Source organism: Xiphias gladius, chromosome 22 (genome assembly GCF_016859285.1).
Source record: "Xiphias gladius isolate SHS-SW01 ecotype Sanya breed wild chromosome 22, ASM1685928v1, whole genome shotgun sequence".
Taxonomy (NCBI): domain Eukaryota; kingdom Metazoa; phylum Chordata; class Actinopteri; order Istiophoriformes; family Xiphiidae; genus Xiphias; species Xiphias gladius.
In genome coordinates, this window is record NC_053421.1 from 5373461 (window position 1) to 5393658 (window position 20198).

At 40.5% G+C, this 20198-nt stretch overlaps 1 protein-coding gene across 4 annotated transcripts in view; it reads right to left on the minus strand.

Moving 5' to 3' along the window:
- LOC120784419 (vacuolar protein sorting-associated protein 13B-like) overlaps positions 1 to 20198 on the minus strand; it is a 339421-nt gene that overhangs the window by 33373 nt on the left and 285850 nt on the right. For all 4 annotated transcript variants that reach the window (XM_040118221.1, XM_040118219.1, XM_040118222.1 and 1 more), the window contains exons 46-47: positions 17838 to 17999; positions 264 to 419 (exon numbers count right to left, since the gene is read on the minus strand). In XM_040118221.1, the coding sequence (XP_039974155.1) occupies positions 264 to 419; positions 17838 to 17999 (318 nt within the window). The remainder of the gene's footprint in view (positions 1 to 263; positions 420 to 17837; positions 18000 to 20198) is intronic.

Here is a 20198-nt window from a genome sequence, read left to right on the forward strand (position 1 = left end):
AGTGAATAGGCATTCAGTTAAGATTTCTTTTTTGTCAAATCAAACATGTTCTTAGAACAGCAAATGTAATATTTTTCATATTTATGTCTTATAGCTAGGATACTGACATTTATTTAACCTTGAAGATACATGTTTGTAATTTACTAAAAAATTTGTTTGTGTAATGATGGTTGCAGGATTTGTGTGTGTTTACAATGAAAACCTAACCAAACAAAAACAACAACAAGAACAATTAAAAAATAAAAAACCCAAACTGACAGTACCTGTTTCTGGACACCACTGAGCTGCACCACCTTGATGATGAGTGAGGCAGTGCGTCCTTTGTACTGAATGGTCCTAAGCAGAGTCCCTACGTTGTCCACGCTGAAGGCCTCTGACCAGCGCCAGTTCCCCCATCCCTCGATGCAGATGTGCAGCAGCTGCAGGATAGGCCAGGGCAGGACACACACACACAAAAACAGAGACAGAAGACACCTCAGAGGTTAGTCTTCTTGCCCTTTATTTATCCCCGAGCAAAACAACAGGATTCTTTGTTTAAACGATTTTGGACGGGGGGAGAAGAACAACAAAGTTCCTGTTTACTGGTACTGAACAGGCCTGCTGCTGTTGGAAGTAGAAATAGAAGATTGCATACAATAAACTGACTGGTGGAAAACAGCTGATGTGGAAGCTCATTATGGCTGCATGTGTGTGTGTATACTTATGCGGTTGGATGTGGAAGGCTCTGTTCTCCACACGTCTAAATAAGAGGCAGATAGTTTGGCTCTCAACCTTTTCAGCTTTATATCCATCACATCGTGTGTGGAGCACATCCATGTGTGTGGCTAGGTCTAAACACACACATATACAGGAGGACGGCAATAAACAGACTCTGTCCTGTCTTTTGACATTCAAACAACTTTACAGTGGTGACAATTTTCCAACCATTTTCCACATAATTCTTGTATTGGGGGGCCCACATGGCAGCAGAGCTGAAAAAATGTATAGAAGCTAAGATAACTACATCTATATCCACAGACAGTCTGTTGGTGTTTAAGTTGCTTTTTCCATTACATATTCACAATAATATACACTGACTTAGCTTTAAATAAAGTGTCATGAAATGCATATTTCTGCAGCCTTTGCTACATGCCCCCTAACCTAAATCATCTAAAAAAAACCTGCAGTACAAAAGAGAAATACATACAACACTTCTTTGCTACAGTGAAGTCATTCAGAGTCTATCTGTCCACTTCTCACTACAGGATGCTGAGTGCTACACAACAAGGAAACTAATTTGTCAAACAATGTGAGTTGCCAATAGATTATGGTCACAATACAGGTGCAGAATCATTAAATCCAAAGCTTTATTCTGTCCTGAGGCAGCGTGGCTGGCCCTCCATCTGGTTGGACTATCTCTGTCAGCCCCACTACAAACACAACTTCAAACTTGGAACAGTAAGAAAGGGAGGGGAGAGAACAGGAGAAAGACAAAGAAGGAATGTATGTGAGTGATAGAGTCTAGAAAGAGAGGGGAGACAAGGGGGTCAGGGGAGAGACAGGTTCAGTAATCTCCCAGAGGAGTAGCGACCATATTGAAATACAGAAAAAAGTTTTTGAAGATTTACACTTTGACTTGTCGCTTCAATGCACAAACATTTAGCCAATCTGTTTAAAGAAAAATAAATTACTCATGAGGTCAAAGAGCATTGGGGAACCCTGGTCAAGACCTTATGTGTTTCTCTCCACTGCAGTCTTTCCTCACTGTTTGAAGGCAGATTTCTTTACAATAACATTCTTAATCAAAGCCTGAGTTCACTTCTTTCAAGATCATCTCTCCTCCCTGTCACCTGAGTGGAAATTACATAACTTCTCAGATCTCCCGCTCAGTGGACTTACTCTCAGGGAACGTGGCAGAGTGGTATAAACAGCCAGGTTGCAAAAGTTAAGGTTAAGCCTAAGGGTGGAGAACCACTACATGACTCCCTAAACAAGCACTAAAATTGTAATCAAGACCAGGTACAATCATGGTGGTTTGAGGAAAACTTTCAAAATAATTGGAAAATGGGATTTTCTGCCATTCTGCTCTCAGTCTCTGTTTAAACTTCCTGGTAGTGGGTGAGATGGAAACCTTTTAATTTGCAATCAACTTCAAAACCTGACCTAAATTCTTAGAATTATTCTCTGTCTTTAGATAGATAGAAATGTCTCTGCAAGAAACTTAGTCTTTATCTGAAGCAACAATTCATAGATCACACTTTACTTCAGTTAGTCAATGAACTATACTAAGGTAGAATCAGGTAGAATATAATGTGTCATTTTATACAGAACTGTAATATTGTGTATACTGTAGGTGAGGTGTAAATGGAGAGGGGCAACTGAATTATGGAAATAAATAACAAATAGCTGGTCATTACACTCATTTCTAAATCCTAAATACAGTAAGAGTTGTTTTTTTCACTCAGTTTTTCATTTTACTTGTGACGTCCCCAAGCATGTTAAGAAAGCATGATCACATCTGTTTTCTAAATTGAAAATATCTGACCTCAAGAACCAAAACGAAGAAATACCCCCCAACTTGCCTGTACTGTAGAATGGCTTGATAAGGCCATCCTGCTAGGGTGACAAACAAAACTGGACTGAAATATGTACAAAATGTAATAAGCATGAAAGTGTAAATTATCTGAATTTTAAAAAGCCAACAACAACTACTAAGACTTTACTTTGATAAACATGGGAAATTTAAAAATCTATAATATCTATATCAACTCTGTATTATGTGGTTCTCCTAATCTACCAATATCATTACAAAAACAACATTCGAGGAAAACCAGCCTTCATCTTGTAGCCTCAGCTACTTAATTAAGTTTTTATCTCATTTCCAAATAAATCATTTTAAGAACTCCTATACTTACCCTTAGCAACTTGAATTGAGTTGAAGATGTTTTAACCAAAACAAACTAAGAACCCATCCATCATATTATGATTAATTCCCTTTTGGGAAACTAGGTATTGAGTGTGGAAGAAATGTGAAATTGAAATCTCAGTCCCTCCTTGTTTCCCTTAAACCCCCAGGGAAAGATTGTAATTATGACAGTCTGATAGTGAACACTTAGCTTCCAGCACATTACTGGGCTCCAATTTTGGTACCAGAGTTACCTGCTTAGGGATTATTAAACTGAATAATTGTATGTAATTGGATAAAGCATTTTCATTCTCTGACTGAACTGTACTGTATACTGTCTGTTATCTGTTTTGCTGATAGGGAACAGGATTTGGCCAGGATCATGTCATGCTGTTGTTTTTCCAATAATAACTCTGGCCATAAGCCCTGACATTGAAAAAATATCAGCATTCATCCAAATTCTTTGGATGTAACTTGACCAGTGGTATTGAAGTATCAACAAAACACTTTTGTCAAACATATTTTCCACTCATTAATATAATCAAACCACAACTGTTCATCCCAATTCTTTAGAAATGTACTGACTACAAGTTACTGATATGGCTTTTGGTTTGACAGTACATCCCTGCCTTGTATCATCATGAAGGCTTACAATGACACATTTGTCCAAATACACTAATATAACTTAGCTACAGATGATTTATCTAGGTTCCATGGAGATGAATCATCTGATTGATTTGAAATGGGATTGTCCATTCCTACTTGAACTGAATCAACTCTATTCTCCTTTGGTCTAATGTCCACAGTCAGACTTCAGAGCCACATCATCACGGGGGTTACTTGCTTTCTAGTGGTCAGACAAGTGGTGGTCAATGACAATGATGAAAGCTGTAGTTTGATATGGTTTATATATTACCATATTACCACTGGGTTAATTAGTTTTGCCCCAATCTAAGCTGGTTAAATAAATACAGAGCTAACAGGTATTTCTGAATACTGAACACATAATGAGACTTTGACGTATACTTTCAAAACAAAGACACAGCTTATATTGTGTCCAACCTAGACATAAATAGGAACACAGGTCTATTAAACCAAATATCAGAGGGTCAGAATGACGACGTTCAAATCCACACAGATCATATTGGGACCATGTATGGTCTTATCACAAGATCAGGACCACATTAAGTTTCTGAAAACCCGCCACCGTGATTTGCCAGTTGCTATGGAAACTAAATGCAGAACCCAAACATGGGACTGATACATTCAGAAAGGGTATTAACTTCTGAGAATTACCATCTCCACCCGCCTGAACTGTAAGGTACATTCAGTGAGTCAATCACCCAACCAAATTCCGTCATGGGTACTATGTCATGTCTACTGCCTGGTCCATTGCTTAATCCTGTCCCGGGAGAAAATAATTAGCAACAAAGTTTCCTGTAAAAGACGGTAAGACATCAGTCAGTCATAACAAAAGCAATGACTATAAACTTCCTGGTAAACAGAGTCATTGCATCATTCAAATGGCAAACACTCAAGTTTTTGCTTTGATAATGCTGGTGTCAGGACAAATAAAGGCACAAGCATAGATGAACAGAACAGAAAAACTCTCTCTCACATGCATATAAAAAAACACACACACACACACACACACACACACACACACACACAAACACACACAAACACACACACACAAACACACACAAACACACACACACACACACACACACACACACACACACACACACACACACACCAAATGTCCTCCAACCCCTATCCCCCTCAGACAGAACGAGTCACTTCTGCCACTGTAACCACTATCTGTCTTCTGTCCTCTTGCAGGAATGTACTTGGGCACACATAACACAAATTAAGTGTCTGTCCGCAGCGGAGATATAATCCGCATTCTTGGATGATGCTCAGACGGGCTGACAAAGCCGCAGTGGTCGCTGGTTGTCTACCCATTACTACCACTCCTTCGTTCCATCTCACTCAGACTATAATAGGGGATTTGAGACATGGGGACATGGAGTAGACATAAAAACAACATCAGTAACTTTGCATACTAGTTTCCATAACAGGCTCAAAGAGGCTGCGGCAAGTCTTAGAGGGCTGATTATATCTAAATTTTGCCGAAAGCAAGCTTTGCATCTAAATTAAACTTTCTGACGCTTGACTCATTCAAAATTTGAAAATTATGTGAACTCAATTTCATATATCAAACTTTTAAAAATTGTATGACATGTCTCTGTACTGCCCATCTTATTAAATGTTATCTGGGCATAGATGAGAAAAAGAGGGATGTCGAACACAGGCCTGTCTTGTCTGGTGAAATTTCTTGAGACCATTGAGCTAGCCAGCCACCTAACAAATGAGAAACAGTTTTACACTCAGACACAAAACAAAATAATATGGACCTGGACTTTATCCTGCAGAAGGGATGGGTATGAGAAAGAAAAGAAATAAATAGGCAAAGTTGAACTGCAGTCAGAGAAAAAAAGAGAACGTAAATTAGTTAAAGATAGAACAGAGAGACACAACAGCATCCTTGCCAGGGCAGTGAGGGCTAACCCATGTAAAATGAGGGAATTATGGTGGTTTTCACAGCTGTCTGCAATGCTTCTCTCCTCCTTGGCTCCCTCTCTCTGACAAAAGAAGCAAGGCAGTGCAACATCAAAGCCCAGATTTGCAAGTCTAAAAAGTGGTTTGAGAGCTGGAAAAAGGTACAGAGAGAAGGCATTGTGTGGGTCTGTGGTTGACACAGGAGACATTAAGAGGTTTATGCTTGACTAACATTGCTCCATAGTTCTCCTTGTGAATTCTACCAAGGCATCTTAGACATCTTAGGGCTTCAAGGGTTCCAGGAGATGCAGATGCAGCAAGTGTTTGCACCAAATGAAGGGAGCTGACAAAAGGAATACTGTATGAGAGGAGAGGTTTGAAAAACACATGGTGGGGAGAAGAAAGAGTCAGTAGTCGAGGACCCTTGGAGGGACGGAGACCTTATCACAGTTTAAGAACACAAAAAAGACAAAAGTTTTGTACGCACAAAGTACATATACAGTACACACATAGCCATATATAGTTTCACCCACAGCATGTTCCATCTAACATACACCCAAAACATTCATCCTTTCTACCCACTTATTCCTGTTCCGGGTCACATGACATGACATTTTAGCTTATCCCAGCTTACACTGGGGAAACAACAGGAAAGCACCCAATCAGTCCACTGGAGGGCTAACACGATTTGTTCAGACAAACACAAATAAATAAAAACACACACTGTACAGTGAAAAAAAAGTGGTATGTTCTTGATCAAAAGCTGACTAGGCAAAGGGAGACCTCAGTCACCCCTACCATGATCACAGTTAGAGTGCTTCTTAAATACCAGTGATTCTAGGGTGACTGCAGTCTAACTCAGACAACACGAATGCATTTGATGTCTCCACTGGTTTGACAATGCAATGCACAGTACAATGTAGCACTTCACTACAAAGAGGCTTGATTCACTACAATAAAACCACAAGCTCTGCTGTTAAAGAACAGATGCAGCATCGGTTAACCCTAAGCAGCTACCCATAACAGAATGGTAGTTTGTTTTAATGAAACTGAGGCCCAGAAAAATGCAGAAAATATTTCACCACAATATATTTGCATGCTCATAAACCAAAAAAAGTTCCTCCTGCTCTCTACTTAAGTGCCAGTCAAGCATGTGCATTGGTGCCTGTGTCTGCCTAGTTGATGGCTGGTACAGAAGAATGGAACATCTTAATACAGCTCTTGGTGGTTCTCAAATATATGTTGGACATAATATTTATTTGATCACTCCAATTGTATTTTTTATTGTGTGTACTGCTATAAAATAAAAAATATCATTTTAGTTTCACAGCTATTTATTCTTAAATACTTTCATGATGGATGTACAGTATATGGCAAGACGCCTTTCTAGGTCCCAGGGTGTCATGTGACCTGTAGTTCCTACTGTGGCCACTACGACTATTCCTGTGGGACTGGTTATACAAGTTGCTGTCCATGGTGCTGAACCCAGGGCAGCACCAATGGGACCAAAATGCTCGCTGATTCTTCACCTGCACCTTTCCGTCTTCTGATTCAGAAGAGAATCAAGCTGAGCTGGTTAGACAGTATGGAGCAGAGAGAGAGGGCAGGACCAGCTTCTGTGTCCTTTGGGGCAGCAGACCTGTCTCGAGGGATGCACCCAGCACTGGAGAGCTGGGCAGTGGGGTTGAAACTGATCTTGTGTTGGACTTGTTCACTCTCTGCTCCATTCTGTTGACATTCTGCTGCAGGTGGTTCTCTTCCATTAATTAAATGATACTGACATTTAAAAGTTATTACATGTAAATGTGAAGAATGTCTCCAATAATGTCTTTATCTATATTTATTCATTTGCTGTCTGTATCACAACTGTACTCACCTACCAAACAGCTCATCAAAATGAAAACATTTATCCTAGTATTGCCTTTTTAGTCATGTGTATCCAAATTTTCTGGTTTGTAAAATACAGTAGAAACACAAGGCAGAACCAAAGCCTTACAGGTTCTTAAAAGTTAACATTAAGGGAAGCTGTAGGTTTTGGGTCATTTATTGCCCCTAGTGGAAAAGACCCAACTGTGGTCCAGACTCACAGCCACGGGCAGGGAATGGTGTCCAAAAGAAACTGTCCACCTTGATATTGTGGTTTGTGTGGTGACTATATAGTGCTTGCTGTGCTGAACAAGTCAAATAATCCTTCCTGTTGTAGCTACTCTTATCCTGTTAGACTGCAAGTAGTTAAAAAAGTAGTTATTTTCTCTGAGAGAAGTTTTCCCTTGACAATTACATTTTAGAGTCCTTTTTGACATGAGAGTTTATAATTTAGGCTTAAAACCTCTTCACCTAGAACAGGCTGCTGCAGTTCTTCTGCCTGGTACCTGTTTGGCTCTGAGCATCAGAGTAGTACTCAAATGACAAGAGTTGATTATCACTACTGAATTCAATACATTGATCTATAAAACAGCATGTTCCCATGGTTGTTGATTTGAACACCATTTTTCACGTGTTCACTAGAAGAAATAATCATTCATGATTTCTACCAAATAAGGTTGAACTTGTGGGACATTTAACGGAACATTTGAACCTTCACTTACATGCTAAAAAAATAACAGGTGTTTATTACATATTTATAACACTGTGGGACATTATAGACATGTAAATGAAAGCAAACAATCTTTTCCATCTAAACAATCATAGCTATCATTTCAGTTTTACTTTTAGCTTAACACAAAAGTTCTGAAAAGGTTTTTAAAAAGAAAAGACACGCTATGTCAAAAGATATCGGCCATAGTGAGAGACCTACTTCTCTAACTGACATCATAGTACAACATGGGTTGGTTAACTTGTTAAGACTAGGATCTCAATTTAATAAATCTGCTGTCATAAGGCAGCCCAGGGTCATGAAAACATACCAACACTTTTGTCATGTGGACACCAACCAGAAACAGTTCTGCTGCCCAAACTGGGTTGCAAACCATGGTTTAAGACTCTTTGTTGTAGTTTCAAGGCCAAGGATTTGATTGAGAAGATGAAAACATATTTTTTTAAACTGCTAACACATTGGCGTGTTTAAAAAGATTTACAAAGAAAAACAAATATGATATTCTAGCAGCTTAGCTCTCATCAACATGGTAATTAAATTAATCTCCTCATTTCAGAGGCAGAGCTTCCTCTGGGATAAACTACACAGAGTAGAATAACTCAAATATATATACACACACATTGTCATGACAGACCAATGGCTCATTAGATATACACCACTGAATCAAAATAAAATCTCATGGCATATCAGTAAGAATGAGAAAACAAACTCTTCTAAATATTCTGTTGAGTTTGGAGGGATGAGCAGGAATTAACTGTACAAAAATAAAAAGAAAAAAGTGAGTGGTGAAGGTGGAGACTGACTGTCCTCCCTGTATTTATCATGAAAATTTGTCTGTGGTGTGGAGCTGGGGAATGTAGTACATTGTTTTAAAAAGGTTGGATGAGGACCAAATGGTGGGTTGCAGAAAGATGAGAATGGGTTCCCAGAATATTCAAGAGTCACTGATTTCAAAAATGACTGGAAACTTAATGTTGTTGAAACATTTTCTTTGTGTTTGCAATATAAGCAATGATAAACACGTGGTTTGCAACTTCTTGAGACATATCCTATTAATCACTAATCAAGCCTGCTCCCAACAAGCACTGCTGGACAAAAATGTTTCATCCTTCCAGTGACATTTACGAAGAATAAATACTGACCAAAGGGAATTGCCATTTTCTTAAAAAGTTTGAGCATTAATTATCTGTGCTGTTAAAAGGCTGATAAATCCTCAGAGGACTGTGTTGTATATCTGTCGAGTTGCCGTGAAAGACATCCAACAGTGAAAGTGTCGAGCTGCTGATGAAATTAATGAATCATAGAAACAAACACCACACACATGCAGACACACTCACAAAGACATTATCACACAAATATTCATACATGTAAGTACATTAAAAATCAGATTGTAGTTGCATGCAAAAATATTTACTTCACAGGCATACAAACATTTTTTTTTTCTGATTTGTTAGACTGCTCATCACCATATGCATATCAGGGTCAATACAAAGACCTGCCTGATTAAATTGGCAGATGATAGAATAAATAAGAAGGTGGTAATTTGGAGAAAATAAAGTTATTCTCCATGGGCTCTAGTCAATCTTTGAAGAGGCTGATAAGCTGTATATGTACAACACAGGAAAAATTCGTGTTGTAATGTTAACTCACTAAAAGTAAGCTTTTATTCAAGTTTGATGGAAAATGGTTTGAAAATATCTTGTCAAAACCATATACAGTGGCTTCAGAAAGTATTCAGACACCTTCAGTTTTTTCAATTTTTTCAATTTACACACGATAACCATAATGAAAAAGTGAAAACATGTTTTTAGAATTTTTTTGCAAATTTATTGTAAATAAAAAACTGAAATATTTAAAATGCGAAAGTATTCAGAACCTTAATTCATTACTTTGCAGAAGCCCCTTTGGCAGCTTCAAGTCTTCCTGGCTAAGTACAAGCTTTGCACACCTGGATTTGGGCAGTTGATCCCATTCTCCCTGGCAGATCCTCTCAAGCTCCATCAGAATGGATAGGAAACGTCTGTGAACTGCAATCTTCAGGTCCTAACATATTTTCTATGGGGTTTAAGTCTGGGCTTTGTCTGGGCCACTCAAGGACAGTCAGAGACTTGTCCCAAAGCCAATGTAGCGTTGTCTTGGCTATATGCTTTGGATCATTGTTGTGTTGAAAGGTGAACCATTGCCCCAGTCTCAGGTCCTGTGCACTGTGGAAGAGGTTTTCTTAAAGGACCTTTCTGTATTTGGCTCCATTCATCCTTGTCTCAAATCTGACCAGTGTCCCTGTCAAAGCCCCCCCATAGCATGAGGCTGCCACCACCATGCTTCACTGTAGGGATGGTATTGGCCAGGTAACGAACAGTGTCTGGTGTTCTGCCGGAATAATTGAATTTCTGTCTCATCAGAACAGATCATCTTTTTCCTCATGCTCTCAGTGTACTTTAAATACCATTAGATACAATTAGGCAAACTCCAACCAGGCTGTCATATGCTGTTTACTCAGCGTGGCTTCTGTCTAACCACTCTACCATAAATGCCTGATTGATACTGCTGAGATGGTTGTCCTTCCGGCAGGTTCTCCCATCTCTGCAGAGGACTTCTGAAGCTCTGTTAGACTGACTGGTGGGTCCTTGGTCACCTTCCTGACCAAGGCCCTTCTTGCCCAGTTACTCAGTTTGGCTGGACAGCCAACTCTAGGAAGAGTTCTGGTGGTTCCAAGCTTCTTCCATTTCAAAATCTTTGAGGCCACTTTGCTCCTGGGAACAGTCAAAGCTTTAGAAATGGTTTTATAGCCTTGCCCTGATTTATGCCTCGCCACAATTTTATCGCAGAGGTCTACAGAGAGTTTTTTGGATTTCCTGGCTTGGTTTTTGTCCTGACATGCAGTATGAACTGTGGGACTTTATATACACAGGTGTCTGCCTTTCTAAAATATGTCCAGTCAATTCCATTTGCCACAGATGGACTCCAATCAAGTTTTAGACAGATCTAAAAGATAATTAAAGCAATCAGAATGCACCTGGACACAATTTAGTGCCAAAGCAAAGGGTCTGAATACTTTTGTAAATGATAGGTTTCATTGATTAGTTTTGTGTTTGATTTTTAATAAATTTGCAAAGCATGTTTTCAACTTGTCATATTTGGTTATTGAGTGTAGACTGCCATTGCAAAAATGGCAATTTTATTCATTTACAATTAAATCTACAACACAATAAAGTGTGCAAAGAGTGAAGGGGTCGGAATACTTTCTGAGGCCACTGTATATGTACATTAAACAAAAGTTTGGCCCTGAATCACATGTTTCATCTTTGTTGTCAAGACGCCAAAGATCTTTATTTTCACAGTTGAGAACTGATATTTGTCCTCTGGCCACTGAGGTTGGCAATTTCAAGATATGCAGGATAAATCAAATGGATCAACATAACCCCAATATATTCTGGTGTACAAATGACCAAGAATTTAAACAGTTGTTTAATTTTGATGTGTTTAACTGCATTTGTCTCAAAAATCTGGAAGTAGAGGTGAGATGTATTATTGAATTAGTATTCACTTTGATTTCCTCAGCATTATATAAATGATTGTGTTCATGACCTTGCTCTAGATAATAAAAGCCCAAAAATCTGCTGGAGAAAGTTGGACAAATAGTTTTTCTTTATTTTTGGACTTGTTTGTAGTTAGTTTGTAGTAATCAATGAATAAGATGAAGAGACAGAGACGGTGTTTCATGGCTGATGGTTTTACTAATCAATCAGCCAGGGCCGCCAATCTAACATTTGGTCTTATATAGGGTTCTTTTTACGTCTTCCTTTTGCCTTAATATTTCCTTAACTTTATTGCTATTGTATTATCTGAGCTGTTCTGACCAAGAAGGCCTCCTCACTCACCATGAACATTTAAACTTGACCAGGAAACGTGAATTGTGCATAGCTGAATAAGGCTGTAACCTCGCCTAACGATGACTGTTGTTTGTCTGAGGTTGTGCTGCCCAGGAAGCCATGACGATTATAATCCTCTGGCTTAGCATCTGACACACTGACTCACACACAATTTGTACATAGTTGTCATAGATACAAAATGTTAAAATAACCAGAACATGATGCATCTTCAAATTTAATCATTCAGCCAACATATTCCACATTTTTTGACAAAGGCTTTGCTTTAATAATCACTATGGTGATATTTTGGTCATTAGATTATTTCACTATGGGTCTTTTTCAGAAGGCATGCCTTGACAAGATAAAGAGTGTGACAGAACAGGATGAGTGACTGTACTGATGCACACTCACTAGCAATTAATAATAACTCGGTGGGGGTGAATTTTTCATGCATCAGTAGTTGATGGTACTCCACATGAATTTGAGCTTAGAAACAAACCATCATCAAAATGAAAAGGTTAAAGACAACATTTACCCTTTGTCTGATGATACAGTGTTCACCAACCTATTTATTTTCTTATTCTTATTTTAACCTAAGATAATGCCTATAATATATGTCTTTCTTCCGGACCCAATTCCAGCTCGGAGGATAAACAACAGGAAAGTGTAGGTTTTCTCCAGAGATCAAACTGGAGAGCAGTCCATTCATTCTTCTCGTTCTTCCTCTGATCAGTCATTGTGTGTGTTAACCTGACTGGAACTAATATCCCCCAAAGGGTGAGCCTAATCTACTGCAGTTAAAGCCACAATCTTGGATGAACAGCACAACTAAACCACTTCACTTGAGGGCAGTGTTTCTTAAACATTGGGCCAGGACGAAGAAACATGAAATTCTACTTGAAAAAAGTAAGAAAAATACATTTTAAGGAATAAATATTTGTGTCACTTATTTTGACTACTAAGCTGTAAAATTTGAACACTGCTTTAGGTTGAAAAGTTCCCATATTAGACTGACACAGCAAAGCACCTATGGCACCAGTAAGCAACAGGACACAAAAACAATATGCAAAGCTCTTCACACATAAACTCGCACACTTGGACATAAAGATACACATACAAACAAGCACATAGAGTACACTGATGTAAAACTGTTCTCTCACTCTCCTCTCTCACACACAACCTCATACCAAATACCTCCCTGTCATGCATGCTTCCAACAACTCGCCCAATCTAACCGCAAACTAATAGTCCTGGGCTGCTATCTCCAGCACATTACCCCTGGGAACCAAACACACGAACACCAACGCAATACTGACACACAGATACACATGGAACATTACCACACACGCACACACCCATACCAACATGCAGAAACTCACATCCAGGAAAAGAGAGGGAGACCTCTACTGTAGAAGCCCGCTGCTTGAGTAAAATACAATTTATCCAAATTGTGAATATTCCTTGTAGACACTTAAAAAGTCCTTCCCAAATCCAGGGGGCTTTTTACACCCCTCTCACTGCTAACCACACTAACCACAGGGATTTCCATCAGCCAGGCTGCATCCTGTACAGAGCAGCCAGATATTTCAACCATCCACACCACACCACACACCAGAGCCCTGAAAAACAGCAGGGGGAGAACAGTGAGTGTGTTTGTCTGTGTGTGAGATAGATATTAACTGTATTTATTTACAGAGAGAGTGTGTAGTTATTGGCATGATCATCTCGGCATTTTTAAATGAATTTATCAATATATTTATCTTTATCCTTCTCTCTATCTATTGCTGTCTCCATAATAGATTATGTGTGTTTATAAACTTCTTCACCTTGGCTAGTAAATGCTGGGTTGTGAAGGCATGCTGTGCTCCAAAGAGAGAAACTAGACAGAGAGGCCTGACAGACTCCAGGCCTTAGGAAACATTTTATCACGGTGTGTATATGTGGGTCTGAGTGTGCACTTATGGGCATGAATTTGATCAAGGGTAAGATGACAGCGGGGCCTTAAGGACGTGACTGCCTCAATCAACCCTTTTAATGCATCTTATGGTTATAATTGACAGCAGAAACAGGAGGGTAGAGAGAGTGGAAGGGAGACGGGCAGAAACAGAGGAGCAGGGAGAGGGAGTGTGACCTGAGCCGAGATTCACGTTTCACTGCAAAAACACTCTGCTTGAGTGTTCTTCTGAGAGAAGTGACAGATATTCGGAGGTATGTCAACACTGTGGGAAGTGTACACTGGTTAGACTGCTCAGTATCACACACATTAAGCACTCCTCTTTCACACACAGACACACAAAAGTACACACAGGAGATTGCAGGATTTTAAATATGCCTCCCTGTTTTAGCTCAAGCTGAAACAACAGCAGGCCTGTTCATGTAGGAAGGTCTTTCTCTCTATACTGACACTTTCTACCTATGTCTATGGATGGGCAATAGGAGATTAAGATAGGATTAAAGGATTTAATGTACAACAATGAAGCACAATTGGCAAATCTACTCATCTATACTTCCTTAATGGGTTGCTTGTGCATCATGAACATTGAGAAATGTGGAAGGTGGGAGGAACAGAAAGATAGCAGCAGACACATTTTTGGCTATAGAGCCCTCTAAAGCAATCTGTGAGTGTTAAGAGCATGGCAGTACATGTAAAGTGTCTCCCTTGACAACTCTGTTTGACCCTCCTTTTGATTTTCCCTGTGCATTCTTCCCCCATCTCTCTGTCTTCACTCCCACCATCTCTCCTTCTCTCCCTCTATTTTCCTCTTTTCAAGATGATCTCAAGTCCAGTGAGTTCTCACTGGCAGAAAAAAGTAAGGGGGGCAGATTACTTTACAACAGCAAATTAGTAGCACTGGTTTGTGTGTGTGTGTGTGTGTGTGTGTGTGTGTGTGTGTGTGTGTGTGTGTGTGTGTGTGTGTGTGTGTGTGTGTGTGTGTGTGTGTGTGTGTGTGTGCCTGGGGGACAGGCCAGCTGGGACACATGCATCATACCAAAGCCATGAGGACAGGCTGATGGCCTGCCTTTTCGACAGGCCCCAGGCTTCCACAAGAAGAGATTGGCCATGAATAACATGGGCGGGGAGTGTGTAATTCACTATTTGTGTGTATGTGTGTGCGTGTGATTGATAAAGTAGGGAACAGGGGCAAGGATGTGAGATAGAGATAGATGAACCCTGGACAGAGTGATGGTACTGATGGTAGTATGGTGTTTAAGAGGGCTAGGAGGGTAAATTTAAGCTATGCAATAGTCAAGTAGTGGACAGAGTAATGTGCAATGTAACTATGGATGATGTAAGGAAGGTAAAAGGTATACAAAGAGAACTGTATGAATTCAAAAGAGAAGGGACTTGGATGGAAAAAAACAGATTAGGCCAGATGTGGAGCAAGTCTTCATGGGTAATTCAAGGCCACAATCCCAAATGCGAGGACAGCACTTACTGGGGTGTAAGGAAGATTAAAGGGACAGAGTCACCTTCTAGCCAGAGTCTCAGACAGAACAGGCTAGGCAGGTGGAGGCCAGAACACGGGACTATGCTAGGGGAGATTGAGAGGGACAGTGCTGGGAAGTTCTGTGCTGTTGTTGGAGAGTCTTAAAAGAAAGGCACAAATGTCCAAGTGAGACCCTAAAACTGTGTGGAGGCAAGAAACTGTCCAGGTCTACTGATCTCATTGATCTGATGGAGATGAGGTATCAGGAACAAAGAGAGACCTGGACTAAGCCGACAACAAGGGAATGTTGTGCAGCTATGTTTTCTAAAATATGGCTTAGTGTGTGTGGCCTGAAATGGGTTTTGGCCTGTGTCTAGTGCGTCCCTACAGTGCATGGCAAGAAAAGACCACTTAAGCAAGAACAGACACAGAATACTATTCATAGTATTAGCATATCCCCAGTATAATTGAGCTAATTGAGGTGTGGATCCCAAGCTGTAACGTGTTTACTGATATACTTGGAGGCGTTACAGCATGGAGGAGTGCGGAGGGGGTGAGGTTATGTCAAAAGTGGATGGAGCTCTGACAACTTGAAATGGTTGAAAGCTCAGGTCTGCGGGCTGCACCAGTGTGAAGACAGAGCAGACAGCTGACTAGACACAAATGTCATCACAGAGCTGACGTCTATCATTCAAACAACCTGTACTGTAGCCGGCACTGTTTGGAGGCACTGTGAGCTGTTGTTTAACTTAGCTATTCAAAGTTCGACTGAAAAGAAAAAACTCAAATTATGTATATTGAGATTCTATTTCAATGGTGGGGGAAAAAGGAGAGGGTTTGGAGATGAGGGAGGTGAGGCAAGAACTAGGCGGTAGGAAATGTTAGCTTTTAAGTTCACATCTTTGGTATAAAAAAAAGTATAAATATACAATAAACGTACAAATGGGCAGCCTGAAGAGTCAAGTGTTAAGTGCAGGATAAGACACGGTGTTGGCAATATAACTGACAAACAGGCAAGAGGTCAGGGGTTAGGGAAGGTCTTGCTGTTGAAAAGGAGAGTAAGCTCACAGATAGAAAGAGGAAAAGTTGCTAGGGAGAGTGAGGAGGTCTGGGAAATGATGGCCCGCGATGATCAGAGTTGTTTTAGACACTCCAAGCCATCATGGGACTTAAGCAAAACAGCACAACCACTTACGACTCCGCCTTGAAACTGATTTGTAAGAGCTACAAAAACACACTTGCAGGACCAAGTAACCATTAAAGAAACACAACCCTTTCTCTTATCAGTGTCACTATTTATATAACCCCAAAATGTAATTAGGTGTGCGTGCTACAATTTGCTGAGGCCGACACATTGGCAGGGATTTTATCATCAAGCTCAGAGAGTTAGCTGGGTGTTTTTGGCACAGTTGCACTATTTCTTATTTATCTAGTTTCACAAATCATGGTCATCTTGAGAACACATATTTCATATACCACAAACACATAATGGAATAATATATGACAGAACCATCCTGGAATCACATTCTTCATCTATGATGATATTTGGCCCATTCCGACAATCTTTCTTCCAAAACATCCCTGAAAATACAGAGGTCATTTTGACTCACTGCTAAAATGATGTGTGGTATTTGCTGTGCCGATATGCCAGATTGCCACTATCCAAGTGTGTGTGTGTGTGTGTGTGTGTGTGTGTGTGTGTGTGTGTGTGTGTGTGTGTGTGTGTGTGTGTGTGTGTGTGTGTGTGTGTGTGTAAGTGAGAGTGAGGTAAGAGCACAGATTAAACATGGTCGGTGATTAATACAACTTGACTTACTGACTTACTGCGAGCAATTATGGCCATGTCTTTTCTCAAGCTTGACTATCTCACTCTCCGTGAAGCACATGGGGGTCCTGAAACATGTGTGAACCAAACACACACACACATATGCCACAGATCGCCAGCCCACCCTCCACTCAACCTCAAAACCACAAAGGGTTAAATATAATCAATCTTCTTTAATAATGCTGTCAGGGCACTGTCTGAGAGCTCTAACAGAAACACAAAGGTAGTGGCTGCAGGCGGACGATGGTGTGTCACATGTGTGTATATACTGTAACTTTGTGGGCCTGTGGACAGAATTTGTATGCTAAAGTCAATGAGTCTGGAGTTGTATGTGTAAGCCATTCTATATAGACTGGTATGTCCGTGTGCTCCCATGCAGTGCATTATGTAGGTACCATATGTTTCTGTGCTTGTAGTAATACTCTACCACCTTAACACACTATTCTATGTATGTAAAGTAGATGTGTGTGCATGTCTTTGTTGTATATATATTTAGGGTGTGTTCATGTCTTTCTGTATATACTATACATGAGTATGCTAAAGTTGTGTGTGTTTCAGCATGCATACGTGTGTTGATCTACCCAAAACTCCAACCAAAACCACAGGACTGGCAATCATCAGATATATTCCAGGCCGTGGGCTATGTACTGTGTGTGTGTGAGGGCACTACCTGAGGTGACTTGTGGGATCTCCAGCTGTACTGGTGGCTGTGGAGGCTGGCCAGCAGCACATTCTCATCTGTGTCCACCTGGCCAAAACGCAGTGTTTCGTGGGTGTCGTTACAGATCACATAGTGACTGTAGACCAGCTCCTCAGCCTCCGGGTTTCCATTCTGAGAGAAAACAGGGGGGTGAGGGGTTGAGGTAGAAGGTATGGGTGGATGAAGAGAAGGATAAAGAAGAAGCATGACATGAGAAAGAGAGTTTGTGAATAAAAGAGAAAGCAAATACTCCCAGGTATGTATTTTTACGGTGGGTGTATAATGTACCGTAAATATGTGGTGTGTGTATAAGCACATATACAGGTGTCAATGATTAATGTATCTCAATCTTAAAAATGCAAATCTTGGTAGTGCAGCTGTCAGCCAGTAGAAGAATGAGATGAGTGATATCATCTGTGGGAGTAACCTGACCTCTACAGGGGAGTGAATATATATCACAGTCTGACAGTTATCCAGGCTGGAGCAGCTTAGGCTGGGCTTCGGGGCCTAATCTACCTCCAGGTCCCACATTAAACCTCCAGGAGGCCTCTGTCTTTAGCAAACTATCGACTTTTTCATGTCCTTCTTTGAGCAGCTATATGTTGGTTGTAGAGAGAGATAAACAGGCTCAGAGATTTCAGCTCATCGCAACTCTGTGTGTGCATGGTTTTATCATCTTTTCAATCCTTGGAGCAAAGTGGGCCACTAAGAATGCCTTCCTGTTAGTAAGAGTTATCAATAAATTGTGACTTGTTAGGACACAACAATATGATGGAGTCTGGCCCACCTACAGCAATGGGTCAATGAAAAAGCCTCACAGAATACTCAAGTCATGCGAGCTGTACAGGGATGCTGTCCACTAATACGTCACCTTGCATGCAAGAGAGAAGAGCTCACTGGCTTACTATTGAAAACAGTGGTTTAACAGGGAGAGGGTCTGTGTCAAGTCTCCTGAATGCAAGAATTCAAAATCAAAATTTCAAAACAGTACATAGTGTGAACGTGAATTGCATAGAGAGTGCATAGGTGCAAGTGTATGTGTAAGTTTTACTTGAGCTCCTTCCAAAAGCTCTTGGTTCCTGATGGGATCTCTCCTGCACACCCCTCCCTGACTCCTAACACACATGACTGAGGTTCAGACAGCTTCTCAATAACTACTCAACTATCCCAACAAAGAGGGAACCCAGCCTGCTGTATACTTTTAAATGGCAGGGGGGGTTGATGGTTGATGGTTAAAAGAGGCTGGCAGTAAAAACTCAGAGTTTGACTGCCAAGCACGTTCAGGGTCCTGGGGTTGTTGATGCTATTGAAAACGGATGGGATAGTTTACACCATTAAAAGAACACTTGATGAGAGATATGTGTGAGAGAGAGAGAGAGGTAGAGAGCAAAATATAGATGGGACAGCTGCGACAGTGGGTTGAAATCCATTTCCAGTTTTATAGTGGAAAAGTATCTGTGCTCCCTTCCGAATCCAACACTGATTTACAAACTTCCTGCTGCCATCTTAAGATGCCATTGCTAAGCCCACTCTTTGATGGTATCATCTTTCTGCTCCGATTCATGAGGCAACATGATACACACATCAGAAAAGCTTCCAGCAGTAATCACGATCACTCCCTGTCTATACACGCACTATAAGTGGACAAATATTAAGACAAAGATATTTGAAAGTCAACACTTCTTCCTTGTTAAAGAGCACAAGATGACAGCTTCATCGTTAGATGCAGTCCTACCAGGAATCAAAGCATCCATTTCCCTAATCCATCCAGATACTTTTGCTTTAGTTTTCAGAGTCTACCCAAGATCTCCATGGCAGAGTGGCACACATATACATGACAGGGTACAGTAAAATGTCTGGAAAACAGATTGTAAATAATGACACCCACTCAAGAGAAATACACATGAAACAAGACACCGTGGAGGCGATAGTGAAACCTGTAAAAGGGACACAATGAAATACTAATCAGATCTAAAATCACCTATATATTCCTCTACAGATGACCCTTCCTTACACATCTGTTACAACCAGGAACATGATCTCACTGTCACCTTCTTTCCAATTACAAAGGGAAGCAGAGAATAATTCAAACATCGGAAGAACAGGGGAAAAAATAACAGGAGGAAAATTTCTGCTGCACATGTAACAGCCTGTGAACGCTCTGTGAGAAAGCAGAGTGTGTAAATACTACTGGGCTTTTGTGTGGCTTTCCACCAAAGCCACTTCCCTGGGGTTAGGAGCTGGGGGGAGGCGAAGATCGAAAGTGGGGCCAGGGACTGAGAGTTGAAAATGGAGGCATGGGGCCTGAGGTTAAAGGGGTGGGGGGCTGAG